This window comes from Diabrotica undecimpunctata, chromosome 2 (assembly GCF_040954645.1).
Source record: "Diabrotica undecimpunctata isolate CICGRU chromosome 2, icDiaUnde3, whole genome shotgun sequence".
NCBI lineage: Eukaryota > Metazoa > Arthropoda > Insecta > Coleoptera > Chrysomelidae > Diabrotica > Diabrotica undecimpunctata.
Genome location: NC_092804.1, coordinates 35,632,146 through 35,659,511, shown reverse-complemented (window position 1 = coordinate 35,659,511; position 27,366 = coordinate 35,632,146). Strand labels below are relative to the sequence as shown.

At 32.8% G+C, this 27,366-nt stretch overlaps 2 protein-coding genes across 7 annotated transcripts in view; one reads left to right on the top strand and one right to left on the bottom strand.

Annotated features, from left to right (window-relative positions):
* vari (MAGUK p55 subfamily member vari) overlaps positions 1-9,965 on the top strand; it is a 150,434-nt gene extending 140,469 nt beyond the window's left edge. For all 5 annotated transcript variants that reach the window (XM_072522639.1, XM_072522638.1, XM_072522641.1 and 2 more), the window contains one exon: positions 753-9,965. In XM_072522639.1, coding sequence (XP_072378740.1) covers positions 753-929 — 177 coding nt within the window. In that variant the 3' untranslated portion in view covers positions 930-9,965. The remainder of the gene's footprint in view (positions 1-752) is intronic.
* On the bottom strand, positions 8,501-26,861 carry LOC140434407 (uncharacterized). 2 transcript variants are annotated; one of them, XM_072522645.1, is made up of 4 exons: positions 26,434-26,861; positions 22,663-22,885; positions 17,639-17,870; positions 8,501-10,104 (listed from the first exon to the last, which is right to left on the bottom strand). In XM_072522645.1, exons 2-4 carry the CDS (start codon positions 22,831-22,833, stop codon positions 10,073-10,075), a joined length of 435 nt encoding a protein of 144 aa, XP_072378746.1. In that variant the 5' UTR covers positions 22,834-22,885; positions 26,434-26,861; the 3' UTR covers positions 8,501-10,072. The 2 variants fall into 2 exon arrangements, with proteins under 2 accessions (XP_072378746.1, XP_072378745.1); XM_072522644.1 differs by having other exon boundaries at positions 22,663-23,024; positions 26,434-26,856.
* Between the last annotated feature and the right edge of the window lie 505 nt (positions 26,862-27,366).

Sequence of the window (27,366 nt, the reverse complement as noted above, 5' to 3'; positions counted from 1 at the left end):
TCCACTGTGCGAAGTGTATTTTTTTAATTTTCATACACTCTACAGACAATCTTCGCTTTAGTACGGCATCCATCTTAATGTTATAAAAAGAATTAACATCAATCATATTATTTGTCTGTTGTTTACTTACCTTAAAAACTCTTTTAAAGTTGGTAAATATTATAAAGTCTATTTAATAAATATAAATCAAAGTCACAAACAGAACACACCACGCCTATGCAGATATGGACGCATGATGATGAAGAAACCTAACGAATAAACTATTTTTCACATTTCCACTCTTTCCAAGGACGTAAATATATAGACCAGCGAAGTGTTGACAAGTTTACCGATGTTTCAAAGTATTTAACGAAATTGTTCAACTATTCGCTCATTAATTGCACCGATATGCAGAAGGTATATTGTTACTGGGTCAAATTTTATAGAATCATCTTACTTTTTACTTATCCACATTGGCGAAACATACACAATAAAAATGATCCCGGTAAGGGCCGGTAAGGATTTACTTCTGATATTTAACATTGTTGCCGTTAGTTCTTAGTTCAATTTGTAGATGAGTCACCTTAAATTGAAAATTATTATAGTATAGAACGAATACTTATGACTTACATAATCCTGTTTTGATGTTAATGGTAGTTCTTTAAATTTTTTGAATATTTACAAATTCTAAACATCTGGGATCTTTGAATATATATTATAACAAACTGTAAATTCTATATATTATGATTGTTTAATTATTAATTGACTTTTAGGAAGAAGATTTAAAACGGACACTGGAAGACAGTGCAAGCATGCAAAGAACTTACGACAAATATATAGACATGGTCATTCCAAATAACGATTTCGACACAACTTTTAGACAAATCGTTGAAGCTTTAGAAGCTCTCACAACAGAACATCAATGGGTACCAGTCAACTGGATTTATTGAAAAAAAATTCACTCTACTAGTGCTAGTTTACATTGAATGCAGATAATTAGAAGATAGGAATATTTTTGATAGCATCTGTCATTCCAAAATATTTGTTTACTTTTCGTGTTAATCATCGATACTTCTTGCAAAAGTTTTTAGGGAAAAATACGGGAATGTGGTTAGATATTATCTTTTTTTTTTTTTCATCTTGCTAAAATTTTTATTCCTACTATTCAATCCCGCTGCGGCACGAGAATTCAGATAGGTAGAAAAGAGAGGAATAAATTCTTCCGTTAAGTAGTATTAGCAGTTGTTTAGCGTGATAAAAAACTTGGTTTAAATTTTCTCTTTTGATCAACAGGATGGTTCAGCGAAACATATCAGGTTGACGATATTCTGTGTATCAGGTTTGTATGCTATTACAGTAGAATCTCACTAATCCGGCACTTCCTACACAATACACCGCGCATGCGCTTCGTCGCGTCAAAGAGTTAACCTCAAAATTTATCAGGTGCACGTACTTATCTATTTATCTGCTGCTTTATCGCAGCTAAAAAACAGCTCTTTACATGTGCTCTTTACATAAAAGCAATCGAATTTTATAAAAAAATTACAGTGGAAGATTATTTTACTTGAAGTTTTGAGTGGCTGGATAAATTTACAAAGCGATTTGGTATCCTCTTAACTATATCGGATGAAAAATCGTTAAGCAACGAATGTGCTTATTTATTCCATTATTCCAGCGCTTTAAAAATAAACTAGAGAAACTAGGTCGTCTTCCTGACCAAATCTATGATGCAGATGAGAATGGTCTGTTTTGGTGACTGCTACCCAACAAAACATTCGTCTTCTATAAACAAACGGGCACACCAGGATGTAAAGTGAGTAAAGATCACATTTATTTCGTATTAAAATGCTACTAGAACACATACATTGAATTTGTTAATTGGTATAGCTAAAAATCCCTGAACTTTTAAAAACATATGTCTGTCCGTTTGCTACAAGAACCAATTTAATATGTTGGGTCAATGGGAGAGGTATTTAGTTATATAGTTTTTAATAGTTTCTTAAAGACTGTCCTAGGACTGAAGAAGATTATGAAATCATCCACCTTAACCATAAAAACGTTGTTTATGTATGAAATATCAGAAATAGCTGGTTAATTAATTAAAGTGGTAAAAAATGAAATGAAATATATGCTTTAAATAATAAGAAAATCGATTGATATAACTCATAAATCATTATCAATTCGAAAGAGAATTGTTTGAGAAGAAATTAATTCGACTTAACGGATGTTTGTGCGTGCCCTTGCCGCAAGGTCTTGTTAACTTCTGCACTCTGCGTAAGGACAAATCCTGCTTACTTCGATGCGACACAGGGAATATACCGAGCGTAGATTGCATCGTAATTGTTAAAGCTGTCTTCTCAAGCTTTTGGTACAAAATTACGTATGCATTCCCTTCTTATGAAACGCAATAATTTAGATAGGGTTTCCAAGAAATTTGGTCTTTTAAAAGCTCTTATTTCCAGCATTCTGGGGTAAATTAACGAGTGGTTCCCAGAACGTGACTCACATATAAATATGCCAAGTCTGGCAAATGTGTTCTTTGCTTTAGGAGAAGAAAATCCACCAAATAGCTACATGAAAGGTACAGTCTCGAAGCTATTAGACTTTATTAAAAGGGTCAGGCTAGAGAATGTTAAGAGGACCACAATAGATCTGAAAAGGTCGCAGTGGAATAGGCCAAAAGGCCACCTCTCTAAATCTATCTATGAATATGTCAATTTTAGCGGGGGAATTTTAAAGCAGATAATAATGATGAACAGTGAAATAAGTAATTAAAATAAATAATGAAATAAGATCAGAGCCCTAAATACTAAAACATTCGTACTTGTCAATGCTCCAGGTCACCCAAATGAACAAGAACTTAAATTAAGTGATCGGAATATCCAAACCTCTACCATCAAACTGCATACCTTTATTGCAGCCGATGGATAAAATTGTTATCAAAAAGTAAAGTGCTTATAAAAAAAGATATATTATTTTTCAGGATAGTGACATAACGCAGAGCCTAAAAAAATTAATTTGAAGAATGTTGTATTCTCTGGCCCACGCATAGAGCTCTGTTTCACTTGACTTAACTCCAGTCACCATGGAAAAAGGTTTGGTCCACAATGAATGCTGTAGTGAAGAAGATTTAAATTTTTTGTTACATACATACATACATCATTTATGTTTTTTATATAACAAACATATAAAATCAGAATTTGGTGTTTATTGAAAGTAAATTAAATGCACGACCAAATACTTACCATGTCGGGATAGTATTATGAGGTTTTTTCCTGGTTTCTCCCTCATAATTTACTATGGAATCACTAACAGGAGATTTTTACTGTCATCATGGCATGTGTTTGTCTTTTTAAAGACGAATTACATGCTATAATTTTTTCTGACTGATATTCTCAAGTTAAAGTTGATTTCATGTAATCGAATGAACTGTCTTACAAGTAAAGTCGTCCCAGGAACTCAACTCAACAATATTGGCAATATCATTTTAAAGTCCTCTACTTTAAAATGTATAATGTATGTCTGAATTGCCAATATAAATGAGTCAGATAAAATGAAATTATTAGAAGAATTTTTCACCAAGTAACAAAAAAACAAAATTTGTTTAATTTACTAATGTTTGTACTTTGAGAACGATTTCCGAAGTGGAAATTGAAACGTCAATAAACGTACTTTAACCTTTAATTGTGGCTTATTCCCATTTAAATAGTGACTACAAGTTATACAAAAACAAACCTCAATTATGGATTATTTTAAATTATGTTAACTATGTATGTAATTAGTTAAATGTGAGATATGTTACACTTATAAAAAAACGTGTAAACATGAACACAAATACATATTTTGTACCTATTGCCTTTAGAAAATATTCATTCTATTTATTGTGATTTTGTAGACAATCCAGTAATCCGAACATTTCAATAATCCGGCACCCTCTGGTTTTTAATACTGTTGGATTTATGAGATTCTACTGTACTTCAAACAATATAACTAATTTGTCATAATATCTAAATTTGTCAAATTTCCACGGATTTTTCCAAAAACTTATGTAAAACGTGCTATATAAACAAATAGATCAGTATGGTTAAAAGATAGTCACGATTTGTAGATATTAGAGATAGACTAACGAAGAATGATAGATACATCGAGTTTTAGCGAGATATGAAAGTAGTAGATTATTCAAAGAAGTCGGATTTGTTGGTTTACAATTATTTTGGAATTCACTATAGAAATCTACTGCCACTATCCAGGCAAGCTCGCGCATATTGCCTTAAACTATCTGTTTTTCGAAAAAGCAGCTTATGCCTTAGATTATATAGCCTAGGAACCTCTACACTCTTGTTTTATACAAAGTTTATTATTAGGTACATTCGTTATTTTAAAAACATTACACATTATTTTTAGATTACAATGCAAAATTTTTAAAGGGTATGTATTTAGCCTAAATAATTGTTTTGGTGACAAATACATTTGGTGGTTTAATAAAAAATATTTAGAAATCATCAAAAAGGAAGATTTAACAAGTAAACGATTTTTAAAGCAGGTAGTAAGTTATACCCAGTCAATTAATAAACTTTCTATTTTCCCTATCAATCAGACATAGTTTTTGAATGTAATTTAAATAAAAGGAATAATCTTATCAAGAAATAATATGGGAAATCTTGATAAAGTTCATATTTAATAATAGTTATACCAAACTAGTTCATGCTAACTATTTGCTAGTCCACTGAAAATGCTGTACGAAATTCAAGTCTACAGTCTATATATCCATACAAAGTTTTTTTATAAACATTTTTTTGTTATAAAAATTAAACTGTCAATCAGGCATATTTTGATGCCCAACAATGTTGGTCCGAATCCCACTACAAGAATGTTTTCCAAGGTTGGAAGCAAGTGGCAGTAATTTGCCTAGTACAGTTCCTACACTGAGTCGTTCGGAGTCGACGTTATACTCTAGGTTCTATTTATCGGTGTACACTTAACGACACCCAATACAGATATATGTAAAGGAACAGCCTTAATAAGTTAAAACACAAATTTTTAAATATGGTTAAGCTAGATAGGGAGAAATCCATGGGATCTAAGAGTGACAAACTTATAAACTTATAGTCGTTTTTAAGAAGAAATATAAGACAAAAAGGTGATGTACGGACAAGAAAACTACTGGATTATTAAAGCCCATTAAAAATGGACAAACTTGCACTCTAAAATTGATAAAAAGATTATTTACGTAGAAAATCCAATGTTTTGTGACTCACAACAGAAAAATAGTCTATTCGAGTATATTAGTGTGACTAAAAAATACTAGTAGATTTTAAGTCACTATAATAGTTTTATCTCTTACTTAGTCTTTTCCTGATATGGTAATAGCTCCTTTAACCATTTTTCCTCCAATATTTTAGTTTGGTTTAACATGAATATTTCTTTTAATTTGAATTATGGCCTGATATCCTATTATGTGACTTGGGCTGAAAGCATATACGAACAGTTTAGTTTTTGTACAACGGGCAACATTATAGTATTACGTCGCTCAATAAGTCCCAGCCCTAACCATGAGATGGCGACTCTATTAAATTATCCAGATGAAATTTCGATCGTGTCAACATTCAAAAGCATACTGTTAAAATTTCATGTCATGCGGATTATTATTTACCGAGTTGCAATGCTTAAAATGACGCTATTTTCGTAATTTTTATAAATAATGGATTCAAAGCAATTTCGTGTGTTGAGTTAACACTGTTATTTGATGGGAAAAATACTGTCAAAACTGAGCGATGACTCAAAGTGTTACCGGAACTCTGCTCATTAGGATTTCAACCAATAAACGATGGTTTGCTAAATTAAAACGCGGTCGTACCGACACCAATAATGTTGAGAGCTTTGGAAGACCAAAGGAAGCAGTTTTTTCCGAAAACATTGAAAAACGCTAAAAATTATTATGGAAAACCGCAAAGTGAAGTTGCAAGAGGTAGCTGACACTCTAAAGTTATCAAAGTTTTGATTATTATACCCAAATGTATGAGAAAACTGTTTTTCAAATGAGCGCCGCCTTTTTTAAGGCCAGAGTAAAAACAATAACGAATTAATGAGTCTCGGCGCTGTTTGGACATACTTAATCGAAGTAAGTCAGAGTTTTTGCATCGGTATGTCATGACGAATGAAACATGGATCCATCACTTCACTTCAGAATCAAATCGGCAGTCATCTGAGTGAACATCGCCCAGAGAAAGCGACCGAAGACGTAATAAACCGCCGGATAGCTCTGTATTTTGGGACCCGCAAGGAATTATTCTCATTGACTATGTGAAATATGGAGAAACAATCAACTGCGACCACTACATTGGTTTATTTGAGTTTTTAAAGACCAAAACGACAAAGAAAAGGCCCCATTTATTGGAGAAAAAAAAAAATTTGTTTCACCAAGAGAATGCACCGAGTCACAAGTCGATGAAATGATGGCAAAAATGCACCTTGCACTTTGAATTGCTTCCGCAGCCACCGTATAGTCCAGATCTAGCCTCTAGCCATTCCACCTTTTTTTCGATCTAAAAAAATGCTACGTGGCAAGAGATATCGCTCCGATGAGGAAGTAATCACCGAAACTGAAGCCTTTAAAAGACAAAAAATAAATTGTTTTACAAGGACGGCATCGAAAAATAAGGAAATCGTTGGAATGGCTGTATCGCCGTATCAAAATTAGTTTCACTACAAAGATTCCGATCCAGATAAGCTGCATGAAAATTTCAGAAATCAAAAGTAGTCAAAAGTAAATACCCTGTATAGGTAGACAGATAAACATCTTGCAACGAAACAGATCCTTTTATTACATTCTTTAATGAATATATTCTTTAAGGCTTTTGCATTGTTTTAGTACAACTAATGTAGTATAGCGGCCTAAGTTTAATTTTTGCGAAATATTTTTTATTCTTCTACTTCTCACGTCTTCATATGGTACAAAATATTGCTACATCGAAGTAGAATATTTAATTATTGATCAGACGTAGTTATATCGTTGTTGTGGTGCGTAACTTCAAAAATATGTATACCAATATAATATATGTATTATATTTTGTGTAAAATACATCAAAAGATTTACAAAGTAAAATTAAAAATATTTAATCGTTATATTTAATAGGTATATAATAGCAAATATTGCAACTTTTCTTTAATTAAATTAATAAAGAACGATTTGTTGCGTCTAGTGTTACATTCACAATTCATTGGATACTTTATTGTTAACTATAGTCAGTGTAGGTAAGAAAGAACTAACGTTGCGCATCTTTAGTATTTCTGACTATTCGAGTCGAAAATGACAATTTGCACTTTGGATTTCATGGTGATCAGATATTAAATCCCATGATAATGCGATGGTTTTTGCAGTTGTGTATCACCACAACGGCTTGACTCCAATAATTATGTAAATAAATAAATAATCTTGTTGTTGATATTTTTACGTACATACTCGAAATCGACGAGTATAATATCTTATATCTGTTAATAAATTTACTTCCGTACTAGTGTAATAGATTACATTAAACATAGATAGATATTTTTTTATGTTACAGATTTAATTTTTTTAAAGTAATATAATTTTTTAGTATAGGCGTTGTTATGTAATAACTTACATGATTATTTTATCACTAGTTGGTCATTTTATTTAACCCTTTACTAAATTTTTTTCCACCGTCATTACCGCTGTGCGGCCTTTTTCTAGTAGGAGCTTATGTACTCGTATACGTCTGAAATGCTTAAGTTATATTGATTAACAGAGTGCATGGTTTTCTTTATATTTAAGGGATAAATAATATGGTTTTATTCTAAAAACATATTTATTTATTTACAATAGTTTTTATTTACATTTTGCACAAAATAAAGAGACATTCATAAAAGCCATTCTAGAAATCTAATAAAATATATAAAACAGCTTTATTATACCTTGCACAGACCAGTTAGCGCAGGCTCCTCCCACATTTATTTAAAAATGGCTGCTCTGCTGAATTTTTACTCTACCACCATTCTAAATTCTTACATAAACTAGTATGTATAACAGTCAAGCAGCATCAATATAGCAGTTCAACAAAAGCCGAATTTACGACCGGAGGAGTTTCGAATACTTAATATAGATATACTATATAAGATAGATATACTATATAGAATACTTAATATAAGTTTAATATAGATCAAATACACAACATAGTCCCTTATATAATATACAAACTTTATGAAACGAAGTCTTAACTTAGATCCAAGACCTTACTAATAAAAGAAGTGTTAGATAAAATTCGGCATTATTCTTCAACATAGTCTCCTTACACTCCAACACTGCTACATTTTGAGGCAATTTGCAAATTTTTTTTGAACGATTTAGCTGGTCATGGACTCATGCTGAACATGGTCTCAAAATACAACTTATTATCTGCAATAACCTCATTTTATTTAATATATATTCTCTCTAGGCATAGCTTTTAACATTATTGCGATTAATTTGTGACATCTTTGTAGTCACTTTTTGAAATTTATATTTTAAACTCATCCATATTTGCTATTGATAATTCCTTCTTTCCCAAGATAACAGTTGAAGGAAACTTGTGCATCTTAAAATCGGAAGTCCAAACCTTACCACCTGATGTTTGTGTTTTCGTATTAGTCGGATTTCACCTACTGCTGTACACTCAGCTAACTGTGGACTTAAAAGTACTAAATCGATGTTATATCCATTTTTACATATCTATGGAAAAATTGTGTTTATTGCGATGAAACCATTACAAATAATGCTCTGAATCTTCGGTTTTCTTTTTAGTGCTTTTTGATCGATTAGGAGTAAACACGTCAAATTCTTTGAATGCAGCAAAATAATGAACACACTGCCTTCTGATATCTTTAACTCCTCTGCTATCATGTCTTCAATTTCAATAGATTTTTGGATATTTTAATTCTTAGTTAATTTTTTTTATTCTCTTTCTGCTTTTTGAATAGTAAATTTTAAGTTACAAACATAAGCAGTTATTTTCCAGATTAAAAATGAAGTATAAACAGAAAATTTAAAATATTTCAATAATTTTTTATTCTTCTTATGACACTATTTCCCTACGAAGTTTGAATGTGTAACTGGCTTGATCTCTATACAAAAGTCATCAGTCACATATTTGTACGTATTAAATCAAGATATTTTGGTTAATACAAGAAATATGAAATGACAATGTGTCAATTCAGTCACCTTCCTTTATCATATTGCTATTATTGTTGGATGCGTTGTGTTGCAAACGGACAAGCAGCTTAATTTTATGGTTTTAGATTCTACGAATAGCAAAAGACCTTAAAAAATAATAAAAAATGATTCGTAAATAATGTCATACTTTGCAAATATCCAACGCGCAACGGATAGACAATAATGACAGTAAGAAAGCCTAAGGCTTTAAAAATTTGTCTTGACTTCCAAGTTCCAAGCCATCGGAATATATGTGTGAATCATGAATTTTATTGTCGATTTACTTACCTTGATTATTATGGGAAAAATCTCAAAGCGTTCACGTTTTGTAATATGATCGAAGTATATATTATTTTCTCTCTTTGTTCTTGAAACATTAGTTTATTTTTTCATTCTTATCTGAATATCTACGTTGTATGTACACTTTTAGAGGACACGACGAGTGCGCATATTTATTTAGAATAAAAATATTCTCAATAAAAAACAAATTTAAAGATTAAATTAAATTTTGAAATACCTACACCACTAGTGATAAAAATCATAGTATAAAATATTTACAGTTTACACAAAGAAGCTGATATTTAAAATTAAGTAGTCTAAAAGATTCACTTGTATTTGTTTTACTTTATACTTATGTTAAACCGTCCATGTTGTGTTCAGGCGTTTTATTTAATAATATGATTTTATCTCTGAACATTTTTTTATAGTTTTGTGTTAGTTTATATTTTTTAAGTTACTTGTTTATTTGAAGCTTAGATAAATAAATAATAGAAAAATATGTTATGGTTTTATTTCAACAAATAAGTCAACAATAGCTTAAGTACTAGAATCTAGTAAATCACAGTCGCTGTTAAACATTTCTGAAGAAATGCTTTTTTCTTTACATCAAATGTCCGTCAAATCCTCTCGTGACTTTTCTGAAACAAAAAGTAAGATTATTTTCCGATTTGTATGAAACCGAAAGGTTCCTAGCACACCCTTTGTTTCGATTTTTAGATTTCTAACATTTCGAAGAAGTACTACATAGAATGGGTACAGGGCGCGAACTAGTCATAACCATAAAACGTGGCAAACTAGAATACCTGGGCCATATAATGCTCAATGAACAACGATACAACCTAATTCGGACCATACTTCAAGGTAAAGTGCATGGGAAAAGAGGTCCAGGACGAAGAAGAATATCCTGGCTTCATAACCTGCGAAAATGGTTTAACTTAACCACTACCGGACTTTTCAGGGCAGCAGTCAACAAAGTCAGAATAGCCATGTTAGTGTCCAACATCCGTAACGGATAGGCACCATAAGAAGAAGAACATTTGGTTTTCCATTGCTCCTTGTCAAAACATCTCTTTGTCAAAGGCGACGCGAACTGTAGAACCTGTTTTCCAATCACTCATTATATCCCTCGAATATGTGCGCCATATTAAAAAAATCATCAAATTATCAAAAAAGACTGGACGCTAAATTAGAATTTTTATCAGCCTAGAGAACAAGTTGGATTTAGATCAGGATACAGCACTAACGATCACTTGCTAGTGATAAAGAACCTGATAGAGAAGTCTGCAGAATACAACAAACCATTGGAACCGATATTTGTCACTAGGAGAAAGCATTCGATACCATAAGCCATCAGAAAATGTTAAAAGCATTGACAGAATGCCAAATAGACCATCGCTACACTAACAATCAAATATATCTACCAAAATACCACAGCTAGCGTAAGACTATCTGAACAAGAAACCAATAAATTCTGTATAAAGCGAGGAATACGGCAAGGAGACACAGTCTCTTCAAAGCTATTCACGACGCTTTTAGAACATACTTGTAAGAAGGCACATCTGAACGAGCATGGTATTAACATAAATGGAGAGAAACTCAGTCATTTGAGATTTCCAGATGACATCGTCCTTATAGCCGATCGTATAGATGATGCAATAAAAATGTTTGAAAAATTATATCACGCTTCCTTGGAGGTCGGACTAAAGATTAATATGAACAAGTCGCAAATAATGACTAATTTGGTGCTAAATCGAAATATTGCTGTTAATAGAAGGGATATTGTGCAGACTACAACGTATAAGTACCTAGGATATCAAATTCGATTGGGCAGAGATAACCAGACATGTGAGCTCCCACGTCGCATAGGATTTGCCTGGGCAACGTTTGTTAAACTATGTATTTAAATCGGATCTACCCATATACCTCAAAAAGAAAATCTTTAACTAATGTGTTACCTGTATTCACTTATGGAGCGGAAACATTAACGCTCACAAAAAAGATAGTGAATAAGATTCGCTGTAATGACTGATCGCGTCGCTGAAATGGAATTGGGCAGGACACGTCGCCAGATTATTAGACAGCCGATGTACAAAACGTATTTTAGAGTGGAGACCAAGGCAAGAAGCAATACGGAGCAGAGGACGCCCACCAACTAGAAGGACTGACGACCTGAAGTGTGCTAGCACTAACTGGATGCAAGCCGCAAAAGACAGAGGCAGATGGAAAGAGCTGAGGGAGACCTATGTCCAGCAGTGGACGCATACAGGTTGATGATGATTATGTGCACCATTTACAACCTTCGTGTGCACCTCGGTCTCTGTCGTTTAGTCCGAGTTAGTATAGAAATTGTAGGTGCTCCTAAGTAGCGATTCCGTAGTGTTGAAATTCACATCATGTTTAGATAGAAGTTTATCGGCTTTGGATATCACAGATCTCAAAGTTGTCATCCAGATAGCGGAATCAAGGCAATGGCTTTTTATCTGCTAATTTCAGAGCTAGTTCGATTTTTTTTATGAAAAGTTTACAATTGTTTAATGGACACTCCATTACCTCTTTGTTGGTATGTCCTCAAAATCTGCCCTTCCACTGGACATATGTTGTGATGAGGCAGTAACAAAAACATTTTGTAATACACTCTCGAAACTGCTTACTAATCTATTGTTTTGTCACACCCCTGGTATCCTGGTATACGTGGAATGATTAGTGTCATATTCGGTCTTAGTGCGATATCCTTTATTTCGTCGACAAAGTATTTAGAATCTCTGACGTAAGTTTTAAACTGGAAAATATATTATTTTGCCAAGTAACTTCAGTGACATAGTGTAGAAAAGCTAATTGAAGTGAGAATCAGTATTAAATAAACATTTTCCTTGTTAATTTTAACAAAGGAGTCTACAATACCTGTGTTTTTGACAGTTCACCCATATATCTTCTGCTTACGGCTATGTTGGGACACTACTCATGTAAAAACATGTACCTTATCCTTGCCTTATTCATCCGTTAATTAATCTTATACTTTCTTTCATTTAGCTCTCATATTTCTTTCGATATATTTAGTTTTTTTAAAGTATCGACCTGGCAACTATAAAATCAGTCAAATAAAATTTTGTAAAAAATATTCCTGTTTTCCAAAATGTGCTTCATAGCATCTTTATTCTCCCTTTGATAATGCACACACATCAGTTTTCTCCTTGAAATATGTTTTTCTGGTAGGAGTTGAAAAAGCCATACCCGTGAACATCTGAGTTATATGTTAAATGAGGTGGAGCATGGAGTGCACCACCAAACATAGTAGTCTTCTAGCACTTGATCTGAGTCCGACAATATTCGCCATCAGTGTACCTCGAACGACCAATATCTCATCTGTTCTCAACGATGTGTACATCCGTCGTAAGATTTCGCTGTAAATTTCATACTTCAAGGTAGTGCGTATTCTCGTTCGTCATAAAATCATGAGCTATTTAACAAATTTCATTTTGTGTGAGATGTGTTAATCAGATTTGGTTGTGTGCTGAAACAAAATAGGCTATGCATTTTGGATAATCATGAAGATGGTTAAACAAAAAAACGGGATGTGACACTCTGGGAGTGACTTTTGCTTGCCACTTTTGTGTGCAAAATCACATCAATTAAAACCTTAAAAACTTTAATTATTTAGTTGTTACAACCTACTTGTTCTATTTAATCTAGTACATTTCATTATTGATTACCTTTTTCTTATTTCAAAGTATTTATTACATTTTCCTAAACTTGATAATATAATAAACAATATCATATAGTGTATTAATGTAGATTTAAATTATTTATCCAAGTAGAAGTCTGTAGTCGATAATGATGATATCATTAAATACATTGCTGGACAAAAACAACAAACAAACATTTATTCCTCAACATGGACTGATATTATCAGTTCCTGATGATGTTTTTTATGATTAGTCGCCATTTTTATTTCGTTTTACTTATATTTTCGTCCTTTTCGTCTTCAGTGCCTATTTTTTAATTTCTTTTCTTCGGTACATACTTCAGATTTAATTAATACACGTTTGAAATATTCTATATTCTGAACTATTTCTGGTATCTGGTTTTAATTCTATTTTCTCATTCGTTTTTCTTCCTTATAACACTTCTCACTTTGTTATACATATTCTCCTTTTGTTACACATATTTTCCTTTCTTACTTACTATCTTAACTGCTTATGTAACCATGGCTTATTTGTTTTAATATGTTAATTATTTTTTCATAATTCTATATTACCCAAAAATCTTTAATCTTATCTATTTAAGTGTGACACTTCTGAGTAGTTAGTGGTTATGTAAATTTTACGCACAAATCAGATTATCGCACCACATCTTTTTTATTCATACCAAACTCATTATGCGTAATAATTCTTGTGGTTTGACTCTGTAATTAATTTCTTTTTAATACATCTGTGTTTGCTTTCAAAATTAGACCAAACTTTATTGCAGTGTGGTATGTATTTTTCACTACATTTTGTAATTAAAATATTTTTAAGTAACTGATGGATTCGACCGTTACTTGATGGAAATTTATTTTATATAACAATATAAACTAACAGTGAAAACTTTTGTTTTCAAAACTTTCACAAAATTTATTATAAATTCTTATCACGACAGCTGTTTCGGCAGCGTGCCTTTTTAAGTGAGGAGAACGTGAGAAAGTGTCCTAACACTAGATGTTACTCCCAAACATGTCCAAATCTTCACATACTCGTCGGGGAAATTCTTTCTTATTGAACGCCAACTATAGAATGCCTCCAGGAACTCTTATCATATGCTTTATCAATGTATCAATCCTCATATACCATATGAGCAATTTTTTTTTCTTTCTTCCGGTATTTTTATATCAGATGCCTTATAACCAAAATTGCATCTGTTGTTGATCTGCCTTACATAAAACCAAACTGATTATCGCATATTTCGATTTCTTCACGTATATGTCTATCAATAAATTAACCTTTTTCATTTTTTCATGTGAAGTATTTTTGTAGCTCTGTAGCTTGTACATTGTTGTATATATCTCCCATGTGTTTGTAAACAAGTGGTAATATACGAGTACTGCTTCTCCATTCATCTGGGTTTGTCCTACTTCAACAATTCTATTAAATAAACCTGTTAGCCAACTTATTTCTCTCTCTCCTAAAGGTGTCCTCACTTCTCCAGGAATGACATCCTTTTTAACTGCTTTTTGGTTATCGTAGATCGTGACAGGGCCCATTTATGAGCTCTTCAGACATTTAGACCTCCTAAGACGGGTCCATTGTTTTACCCCTATTTCAAATGCTTTACATTTTTTTATTTTTTAAAAGGTAAAGTAGTTGAACCAGAGGTAGAAGATATGGAAATGTTGAGAACAATGATTTTAGAAAAAAAAAAAAAAAAAAAATGGGAAAAGCTGGATCAAGATGCCCACTTCGTCCAAATAGGCGAGAATATTTACCGGTTATAATTAAAGTCGTAGTTGGTAATTAATTGTTTTCTTTCAATGGACCTGTAATTTCTGACTTCAACATTGCGGATCAAGCGCCTCTTCTCGCTTAGTTCTTACGCCCATTAGATTTTGCGTGTCTGCTGTGATTTTAATCTTTTGTGGACTTAACGTAATATCTGCTCTGAATTTCACTCTCTTCTTGATAATATGTCGTCATCCATTATCTGTACAACTCCAGCCCATCGAAGTCTCGGAGCCAACCGAATTCTGAAGTACCTAGATGTTTCTTGGAACAAATGCTAAAGTTCATGATTGTATTTGGATTTCTATATGCAATTTTCGTCTAAGGAAGCAAAAATCTGCCTTTTATTTAAAACATTTTTTTTTGTTTTTTATCAACCACCTCTCGCAATCACAACAGATTATTGGCCTAATTATAGTTTTAGAGATCTTCAACTTCGATTTCTGCTTAAACATGTTTTGTTGATCTTCAAACCTTTTTTTTAATTTCCGCTTGTACTGTTATGGATCTATTCGACATCTAGATATGAGAATCAACCGTAGATAAATTGTTTATTGCTTCAACGTAGTCCTTTACTCTGATTTAATTTATATTTATCCTTTCCTATGTCAATATTTTCTCTTTTGTATATTTATTTATAATGTTCTTAGAATCTCAATAAAAAATGAGTATCAAGCTCTATTGGTTAGTTTGTTCGGAGATTTGCTGTTGGGTATAATTATGTTGTATTATGACATATTCGAAAGTCATGGTGAACAGTGTCAGCTCCTCTCTTGTTGACGCTGTGTAACATGTTATATATTTATTATTAAATATTAATATTTGTTACTAAATAATAATTAGGGTATTTATTCAGTAAAAGTGCAAATTATAGTACATTAAATATTTAGTGTTGTATTCTGATTTTGAGTTCTCTTACTTTTTTTCCACAAGTTTAGAATAAGATAATCCTTTCTGACAATGAACAAATGAATATTTATATATATATATATATATATATATATATATATATATATATATATATATATATATATATATATATATATATATATATATATATATATATATATATATATATATATTCCAACGCTTGCGATCGTTCCAGTCATCTACTTGTAGACCCCTATCTTCCACACGATCTTCTTGGTCTTCCCTTTTTTCTGCGGTTGGTGGGGATCCACTGTAACATTCTCTTTGGCCATCGTTGATCATTCATCCTTTCTACATGGCCATACCATTTCAGCCTTTTGCATTCTATAGTTTCCAGGACGTCAATGTCTATGCCCATACGCTCTCTGATTTCAGTATTCCTTACTCTATCTCTTCTAGTGAGTTGGCAACATCTTCTCCAATAATTCATTTCCATTGCTTTTATTTTGGATGCGTCATTTTTATTTATTACCCAAAGCTCTGAACCATATGTCGCAATGCTTTCTATGATACTTTTTTGTATATCCTAATTTTTGTGTGTTCGGGTGATATGGTTATTCCAAAGTATACTATTCAGTTGACGTATTGCTGAATTTCCTTGACCAATTCTAGTAGCTATTTCTTTTGTATTCCGACCATTGTTTGTAATGTTTACACCGAGATATTTATAGCTATCAGTAGTTTGAATTTGTTTGCTTCCTAGTTCTAAGTGCTTTCCTTCACCTCCCACTACTACGTACTCTGTTTTTGATGGATTAATTGATAAGCCCCACTTAGTATATTCTTCATCTATTTTTCGTAACATGTAGTGGATATCATCTTGATCTTCTGCAAGTATTACTTGGTCATCAGCAAAATGCAAGCTGTACAGTGTATGGTCTCCAATTTTAACACCCATAGGTTCACATTTTCTTTTCCAAATATCCAAAACCCCCTCCAAATAAATCTTAAAGAGTGTAGGTGCAATGCAGCAGCCTTGGCGAAGTCCTTTGGTCACTTTTATCTTTTTTGTCACTTTTTGTCCAATCTTTATTACACTCGTCATATCATCGTACAACTCCCTTACAGCATTAATGTAAATCGGTGGAATATTCTTGTCTTCTAGCACCTGCCATAGCTTGGCTAATGGGACACTGTCATATGCTTTTTGAAGATCAATAAATACCATGTGTGTCTCCATATTATGTTCCAAACGCTTTTCTATTGTTTGTTTTAGGAAGAACACATTGTCTATACAAGAACGACCAGTACGAAAGCCACTCTGATCTTCAGCGTCTTCCCAGCAATCTTCAATTCGGCTTTTAATTATCTTCCCGCAGACTCTACAGATTGAGTTAGTTAAACTAAGCCCTCGGTAGTTCTTACAATCTTTTCTGTCGCCTTTATTTTTGTATAGATTGCTGATATATGCAGTTTTCCATTCTGGGGGTAGCTCTTCTCCTCTCAGGAATAAATTAAAAGTATAAGCCAATAGCTGAAATAGTTTGTCAGGGCCATATTTAATCAGTTCAATGGCTACTCCCCCCGGTCCTGGAGCCTTTCCATTTTTCATAGCGTTGGCGTGTTTTTTAATTTCTTCTGGTGTTATTTCAGTTTCTTCGCGGTAGGAAATATCATATTTTTGGTAGACAATATCTTGGAATTCTGTTCGATCTTGAATATTTTACTTTTTGAAATATTTTTTGCAACATGTTGCTCGTTATATATTGCAAAATTGTATTATATCACAAAAAATTGTCGCAAGTCTTTTGACCAACTGTATATTACTTACCTCTAGCCGTTAGCAGTTCTTTCCATAAACATTTTTGAATGGCATATCTCCATTTATGAGCAATTTCTTCGTCCTTAGTTTTAAGGTTATACTCTATATTTAAGTGGGATTGTCTGTGTTTATTTTTATTAAAATCATTCAGCAAAATTCTATTCATTTTGGGAGACGTAGACATACCCAAATCACACATTTTGATGCTGCCTAAATAGTAGTATGTGTCGGGCTGTTCTTCCTGTAACAATTTTTACGTTATTAAACATGTTTAAAAATAAACGAAAAAAGAAAAATAAATCATTAAAAACGAGGAGGGAGTTGGAAGTAGGTAGGAGTTGAAGGAAAACTAAGACTTAATTGAAAGTACTTGGTATTCGAACAATAAACTTAAAAGATACTATAAGCAACAAATCTTTTTAAATCTTTAAATTTACTAATTTGTTTGACAAAAAAGAAAGTCTCCCATCTTATTTGTTAACAAGCAGGTGAAAAAACGTCATTTTTTGTGTGCTAGTGTTAGAAAACGATATAACATGCCAAAAATATTTTAGGGGTGAAATAATCTAGATGCTATACTCTTTAATATTCCATTTTTTGTTTTAAATTGCTCCATTAACAAAAAAGTTACTGTTTTATGAGGAAAATGAGTTTTTTTTATATAATTGTTTTTAATAATTAATAATATTATATGGCTCTCAAGTATCTTAGAATTAAAAAAAGTAATTTTTTTAATGGCGTAGAGATTAATCATTCAGCCAGTTAGCAATAGATTCTCCAATAAGACACATACACAATCCTAACCCTAATAAAAAATTAGGGATAATTACGAATAATTAATAGAAGAAAATATGATATGGAACGTACGAGGTCACTTGTTTCTCGTCTAGGGAAGAATGTCCCATCAAGATATTTTTAGTAGACAAACAGTACTGGACCACAGATAAGGTGTTAGGAGAAACATTTAGAAGAAACGAAGGATGCAGATCTAAACTTCCACACGATCATTTCAATCACATCGGTAGCACGCATGTCCAAAGCGTAGTCGATTTATGGTGGTTATATATGTACGAGGAGCTTTAACACTCTTAATCCAAGTAGTTTGTGGAATAACCAGTTTATCTTGTATGTTTTGTGAAGCAGTAGTGATTCCATTGATCTTTCCTTGTCGATAGCTGATTTTTTTTGAAAATCGTAATGGCATCTGATACACATTCTGAAATATCCATTGTATCATCCGGTGTAATTTTTTTGAGCCGTTCTTTATATGCTCAGGTGAGATGCCTCCAGGTCCCGGTGCTTTCTTATTTTTGATTGCTTTTATGGCCGTTCTCATTTCCCTATCTGTTATTTCTATTTCTTGTTGTGGGGATCTGCTCCGTTTTCGCCTGTTTTCTTTTCCAATGAATTATGGTCTTTGTTCTGTTAACAGTTCCTTGTAATAGTCCTTCCATTCTTTGTCCTGTATGTTTCCCAATTTAATTTTTTCTTTTGAGTTTTGTTTCAAAATCTCTCAGTACTTTCCATGACTCCGAAATTCTTGTACTTCCTATGTATGTTTCAATATTTAAGCAGGTTCTTTCCCATTCTTCATTCTTTTGTTGTGTTATTTATCTTTTCACTTCTCTATATTTTTCTCTATATTCCTTATAAACTTCATCGTTGTAGTCAGCCATTTTCTGTATAGTTATTTATCACTTTTTTGACTTCAATTCAAATTCAAATAACTTCTTTATTTTAACAATACAAAAAAGCAGGTAGGTATGCCGAAAGCTTATAAAACAGCATTTTTAAGAAAGAGCAACTTTTTATGACCATAACCATAGAGAAAGTTCTAAACATTAAGATCAGTTATTGCGAAAATCCCCACATGAAGCTGTCCATCGGGCACAGAATCGCAGCCTATGGAAACAGCAGGCTAATAATATTTAGAGCATAATTATGCCCTGACAAGGGCTCAAGGAATGAGGAGGAGGATGTAAGTATATAATATTATAATACAGTATAATATAATGTACGGTTTACAAAGAAAAATACGGCAATTCTTAAGTAAAATATAAATAACTAAATGTATACGGAAACAGGTGTGGTCAAAAATAAGTTTATAACAGTTAAAAGTCAAGTCTTGTATACAAAACTAAGATCATAGTATAAATAAATATATTGATGTATAAAGATATTGTTAATTGAAAGATATTAAGCAGATGGTAAATATATTAAGTGTTGTAAATTTAAACTGACTACTAATAAATCAATAATCGAATAATATCATTGACCATATCAGACCTTTATTTTATTTTGGATCAACATTGTATGATATACTTACTTTATTTTGGATCATTTATAATAAGTAACAATCAGATTGACCCTGGTAGATATATGAATATGTGAATCAGATAAAGGAAACAATGCATTAAAATGTTTTAAATGACCTTGACTGAGGACGTACTTATTACAAAGTAGACTAAAAATATGGTGGACTAAAATTGATTCATAAAATATGAAAATATTGTGTGTATTAAAGGTAGTCAGACATGATGATATCATTAAATATTGGTCATTAACAAACTACGTATTTTACACGATTAATCATATTGTATCATTAGTAAAGACTGTTTTTAGGTCCAGAACTAAGCAGAGATACACTGTATAAGTTGTCATAAAATTGGCTTTATTTGAAATATATTATTTTTCATTTTCATGTATTTTTCCAATCATGGAAAAGGAAATGTGAAGGGATGGGAATACCAATCCGGTACAACTTCTTGTACACATTAAGCTTTGCAGATGACCAAGTGGTAACGACTCAAGATGAAGGAGATCTGTGCTATAAATATATGCTCTGAAAATTAGAAAAGGAATACTCAAAAAATGGACTGGAAATAAATCTAGAAAAGACCGAATATTTAACAACAGAGCGAGAACCAGTGAGAAACTTGGAAATGGTCGATAATAGGGAAATTAACGGCACTGACAAATTCAAATATTTAGGATTCATACTCTCAAAAAATGGAACCACCGAGCAAGAGATAACCAGCAGATTAGCACAGACAAGAACATGTATTAAACAAATCAACGAAGTACTGTGGGATAGATAGATTACCAGAAATACAAAGAAGAGAATTTATAACACCTTGGTACGGAGTATAATGACCTATGGAGCAGAGAATTGGGTAATAAATAAACGAAACAGGTCCAAAATCACAGCAACTGAAATAAAGTTCATGAGAAGATGCTGCATAGTGACAAAAATGGATCGCATCAGAAATGAGGAGATAAAACGAAGAATGGCAGTAGAACAAGACATACTCAGCTACATCGAAGAAAAACGTTTAATTTGGTATGGACATGTGAGAAGAACATATCATACAAGGTGGATAGCAAATATTTCGGATTGGAGTCCAATAGGAAGGAGGAAAAGAGTTAGACCCCGAAGATCATGGAGGGATGAAGTGGACAAGGCCATGGAAAGACGAGACCTTAGAGATGGAGAATGGCAGAACGGAAAGGACTGGAGACGTTGGCTGAAAGAAGGAAGGCGGCGACAGCTGTAAAAATCCTTATATAGATAGATAGATGTATTTTTTATTTGAATCTGGTTCTGGTATATGGTCGCGTCCTTAGGGTACATCTAAGATGAACGCTGGTAAAAGCTGGTACTCAGATTCAGATTCTCTGATTCAGACTGTCTGACTCCGAGCGGCTGGTAGGATATGGCCATTATGAACGTTGGTTTTCCGCGCCGACAGTGTAGAGCGTTGACTGATCAGTGTAACATAGAACTTACAAGAGAACAGGCTGCAACTCTTTTGTTATTTAGTGACAATGTCAAAACCAATCAAAAGGGAAACACATCAAATTAATAAATTAAGACATATTTACGGGAAGTACAAACACCTTTTTTCGTAATTACGAGACATACGAGATATCACATAACCGTATTAATATATTAATATAGACTTTACTGCCTGTCTGTCTGTCTGTCCGTAACAAAAACCTCAGCGCCAGCATTACATCATATATCTGTTGTTATTGTTCCGATTGAAGCGTGCGATGCGTTAAATGAAAGGGGAGGGGATAAGGATTATATTAAGATTAAAAAAAGAAACAACACGACTACCAAAAGGCTACTACACCTTATCTTCGTTATTAATGAACTTCAAGCGATATACGTGATATCACATGACAGTATCAATATATATATGTATATGTATATATATATATATATATATATATATATATATATATATACATATACATATATATATATATATATATATATATATATATATATATATATATTTATATATATGTATATGTATATATATATATATATATATACATATATATATATATATATATATATATATATATATATATATATATATATATATATATTATATCAATTATATCAATTATATCAATAATAATATATTATAATCAATAAATTTTGATTTATTGATTTAAAGAAAGCCTCTGGCGACTACAAAATAAACAACTTTAAGACAGAAAAAATCAATCAGTTAGTTGTTACCACCCGTGGAGAAACGATGGCGACTATTAGACCGAAGTCTGTTTGTTACTAAGTGGCGAATACGATACTATAGTTTATTTGCATTGCATTTTTCATATTTAGTCATATCAAAATAAATCTGCACAGAATATTTACGGCGTGACAAAACAAAAGCATTTTAGTAGAACATTATAAGTTCTAGTCGATGCGTTAGAATCGGACCACGTTCTAGTATTGATATAAACGATTATATAATTCATAATGACGGTATTAGATTTTTGTTTTGATACAGGGCAGCGACAACCGCTTATACGTATTTCGACCTATTTAGGTCTCGTCAGAACGGTATAGCCACTGCTCTCAACCAAAACAAAAATCTCTCCCGTCCTAGACAATAGTTATCAAAATAACTATATACGGACGTAGCTACGCCATCTAAAAACAAAAAGAGAAATCAAACGATTTCTACCTAGCGAAACCGAATTCAAATTTTTTTTTTTATTATATAATTGTTACTTACTGCTGTTATGATAATAATTCTCTCAAACATAAAAACCAAAACATTTTTCCTCTTCATTGGTTTCTTAAGTTTAAACTTGTCTTTCATGATCAGCATTCCGTATCCTGTAACATCGAATGGGCATTCTTGGATATCAACCACTGGAGAAATGTTATCCGGGAATAAGTCCATTTTTTCAAAATTAGTCGGGGAGGATATTAAGTCATTTCCCGTCTTACTCGATCTAAAATATGAGGTGAATGATGAAAATTTTAGTTTGGATCGTCTCTTCGAGTTTCTCCTCAATTCAGGACCTTCCATAAATGTTGTAGTCTTTTTCTGTTATAATACAAAGCAGTCTTTTCGTTACAATGGTGATTTTTCTAAAACAAATAACAGCACTTCATTTATTTGAGTGTCTAATATTACCATAGCTTCAAAGCCTATAGTAATTGAAGAAAAAACACCTATTTTAGTCATTGCGAATACTATTATTGCGAATACTACCGTCAAATAAATTAGTTAGGACACTACGAAAGTGTGAGAGGGGGAGAGAGAGACAGGTGATGGGAAAGTGTAAGCGACTCGAAGAAACCGAAATATCTACGATCTCAGCTTGATTTGATGCAAGGCATAGACAGTTTTTATCATAAGGCAGCTGATAAAACCTGTACAAATGTAGGAACAAAAATTTGTGCCCATAAAAATCATTGGTTTGACGATGAATGCAAGAATGCAACAAAAGAAAAAAAATGAAGCCTACAAAAAGATGCTTACCCGACGAAGTAGAACAACTGTAGAGAATTGACAGACAAAGAGAAGAGAAGCAAAGAGGATACACAAAAAAACCAAACCACTTCAGTTAACATCAACAGAAAATAATTCAAGGTATCCACACGACAATGCAGAAGTCAGAATGACGACCTATTAACAACGAGGAAAGATGTATTGAATAGATGGGTGAAATACTTTAACCAGACGTTTAATATAGAGAAAGACGAAGAAAACGCGGAAGACAAAAAGATAAGGTAAGGGGAACAGACGAGAGGGAAAGGGAACCATCAACGATTCTTGCAGTTACAGATGCAGTTAAAAAACTAGCCAGAAACAAATCACCCGGAATAGATAACCTCCCAGCTGAACTATATAACCTCAGAGGGCTTCTAAATGCAGCGTATAAAATATTTTTCACAGTACTATGTCACCGTATGCCACTACATGCAGAACGGATAGTAGGAAAATACCAGACTGCTTTCAGAGGTGGTAAATATCAGATTGCAACCCTGAAACAAATTTTGGAAAAAAACACTGTAATATGGTATTGATACTCATCACATATTTATAGAGTACAAAGCAGCCTACCACTCTGTGAATAGAAAAAAAATGTTTAAAACAATGAAAGAGCTACGAATACCAAATCAGATGGTAAATTTAACAAAACTAACTCTTGAAAAATTTTAATGTAGAGTACGAATTCAGGGGGAACTGTCTGAACCTGTTCAATCTGGCTCTGGAAAAAGTAATACGTATGTCACAAATTACAACCACTGGTTCAATATATAATAAATCACAAAGTATAAAAAAATAAGCACGCAACCACAAATCCTACGACCACTCGTTATAGAAAACGACGTCATCGAAGCAGTGAACGAATTTGTATACCTGGGAGCGCTAACACCAGTCCTAACATATGGTTCAGAGACGTGGACTCTAACAAAAAAAAAATGAAAACATGTTTAGAAAGAAAAGTACTAAGGCGAATGGAGTACTTTTTGGAGTAAAAGTACTATGGAACAGTGAATGACAATGGAGTGTGGAGAAGACGATACAATTTCGAACTTTATAGAATATATCAGAGACCAGATATCATAAAACATATTAAGATAGGACGTCTGAGGTGGATGGGACATGTAATGCGGATGGAACAAAATGGCCCAGCTAGAAAAACGCTCCTTCATAGACCCATTGGTCCGAGAAGAAAAGGAAGACCCAGAACAAGGTTCCTTGATAACATCGATGAAGACGTAAGAAATATGGGAATACGTGCTTGGCGGGGAAAGGCGATGGATAGGGACAACTGGAAAAAATTCTTGAGGAGGATAGGACACACGCAGGGTTATAAATTATCATCATAGTGATGATGAAAATTAAGTCTTGTGATATCAAAATAATATTTTGCATTTTGGATTTAACAAAGAATTAAGTATTTATTTGTATTTCTTCGTCCAGCAGAGTAGTTTGAGTAAATACCCAAGCCTTACGATGGTTTTGGCGAAAACCTACCATAATAACCGAAGTGGGAATCTTCTTCTTCAAGTGCCATCTCCGCGGCGGAGGTCGGCAATCATCATAGCTATTCGGACTTTTGAGACGGCTGCTCTGAAAAGTTCATTTGATGTACATCCCTACCACTCTCTCAGATTGCGCAGCCATGATATTATACGCCTCCCTATGGTTATCTTTCCTTGGATATTTCCCTGCATAATCAGTTGGAGCAAGGTGTATTTCTCTCCACGTGTAATATGTCAGAGATATTCCAATTTTCTTGTTTAAATTATATTTAAAACTTCTATTTCTTTATTCATCCTTCTCAGAACCTCTTTGTTTGTGATGTGTTCTGTCCACGATATTTTCAGAATTCTTCTATGCATCCACAGCTTGAATGATTCCAGTTTTTTCATTGATGTCGCATTCAAGGTCCAAGATTCCATTCCATAAAATAAAGTCGAAAAAACATAGCACCTCGCCCACCTAACTCTTAGTTCCAATTTTAAAACCCTTGTACATAGCACTCTTCTCATTTTATTAAAATTTGCTCTAGCCTTTTCTATTCTGATTTTGATCTCTTGAGTGTAATCATTTGTGGAGTTAATCATTGTTCCCAGATATGCATATTTGTGCACTTGTTCGACGCTGGTTCCGTTTATTAGAAGATTCTCGTTATTTCTTTGAGTTTTCAATATTCTCAGAAATTTCGTCTTCTTGACATTCATTGTTAAAGCATACTCTTTTCCATACTCGGCTATTCTGGTCACCAGTCTCTGAAGATCTTCAATATTTTCGGCTAAGATCACAGTGTCGTCCGCATATCTAATGTTGTTAATGGGAATTCCATTTACCTTTATTCCAGCTGTTTCACCCTCAAGAGCGTTTTTCAGGATCTCTTCGGAGTAGGCATTAAAAAGAATTGTCAACAATATGCATCCCTGTCTCACTCCACATCTTATTTCAATTTCTTCTGACAGCTGTTCGTTAACACGTACTTTTGCTCGCTGTTTGTAGTATAAATTTGATGTGATCCTGAGGTCGTTGTAGTCAATCTTCTTTGATTTCAGGACATTAATTAATTGTTTATGTCGTACTTTATCGAATGCTTCATTATAGTCAATAAAACAAACGTATATATCTTGATTGACGTCCAGGCATCTTTGTATTAGTATATTAGGTGAAAAAAGAGCTTCACGCGTTCCTAGACCTTTGCGAAAACCAAATTGTGTATCATTAACGTCTATGTCCAGTTTGTGATATGTTCGGAAGTGGGAATAACGGAAACTAAAAGATGTAAGTATAATAATAGCTAAGAAGATAATAAAACAATTTATGAAGTATATAAAAAATAACAAACGGAAATTTATTATAAATGTTCTGATTAGCAGATATGTAGTAAAAAATTAAAATTTACCGTATGACCCTGGTATATATCGATATCTATAAATCTGTGAGATACTTTAATCATTTATATCTGACGTATATGTCATAATACACCTACACCATATTACATCTTAGACTTACCTTAACTTAATTTCTGGTTGTGTAACATTTTCTTTAGATTTCACCACATACTGAATACAATAATTTCCGGGGTAATCAAGCACCAAACTGTAACTACGTAGGCGGTAAATTAAAATGTAGACAAAACACAAAATTACGCGCAAAAGTAGGTATACGTTGATTACTTATTTGTAATAGTACCGACTGAACATTTTTGTGTCACGATATCTTGACGTTATCTTATCGTAAATTTATGCGGGATTTGAAAGCGTTGTGACTAATAAAAATGTTTTCTAGAAAACATAAGACACAGTCTCTTGCTGGTGTTTGAATATCACGTAACTGAAACGGAACTTAAAAATAGCTAAAATATTGACGCGTCCGTCGAGTGTAGGCTCTTTTGTATTTAGATCCAATTAAATATATATGAGGACAGTACAATGAACGGTGATGGTTTATTTACAACGAATGAAAGGAAGTGTTACGCTAATTGTTTAGTTTGGTCAACCGACTTGTGTTGAACGACACAACGATGTGGTTTGCCGCTATATTGGTATTTCAATACAAGAGACGTGCATTATTTACATAGCGTAGCTTTTGTAAAGTAATAAATAATTATTACTTTACAAGAGCACATTTTTGTTAGAAGTATGCTACAAAATACTACCCCACTACACAGACTTGGTTGGCCATGAAGCCGAGAGGAAAATTCCGAAACCATCTACTCGCTATTTTGAGAAAAAGAGGCGAAGAAAACGGGTCTCAATAAAAAACTAATTGTATTGTATAAGAGTTTAAATTTTGAAACTTGAATTTGAAACACTTTTAAAGTTTTTAGTGCTAATATTGATTAGTAACTCTGAAAAATAGTGAAAGCTACATTAACCTTATAGGGATAACATGACATGATGGTACACAAAATGTAACGCCGGAATAGCAGTCCCAAATCTAGAA

Excerpts from the sequence above, each read along its gene's own strand:
- LOC140434407 (XM_072522644.1), bottom strand. The coding sequence starts at position 22,962 with ATGGAAGGTCCTGAATTGAGGAGAAACTCGAAGAGACGATCCAAACTA. Across the intron at positions 17,871-22,662 it reads GAATTATTATCATAACAGCA|GAAGAACAGCCCGACACATA; the intron begins GTAAGTAACAAT and ends AAATTGTTACAG. Across the intron at positions 10,105-17,638 it reads AGAACTGCTAACGGCTAGAG|AAAAGTCACGAGAGGATTTG; the intron begins GTAAGTAATATA and ends TTTTTGTTTCAG.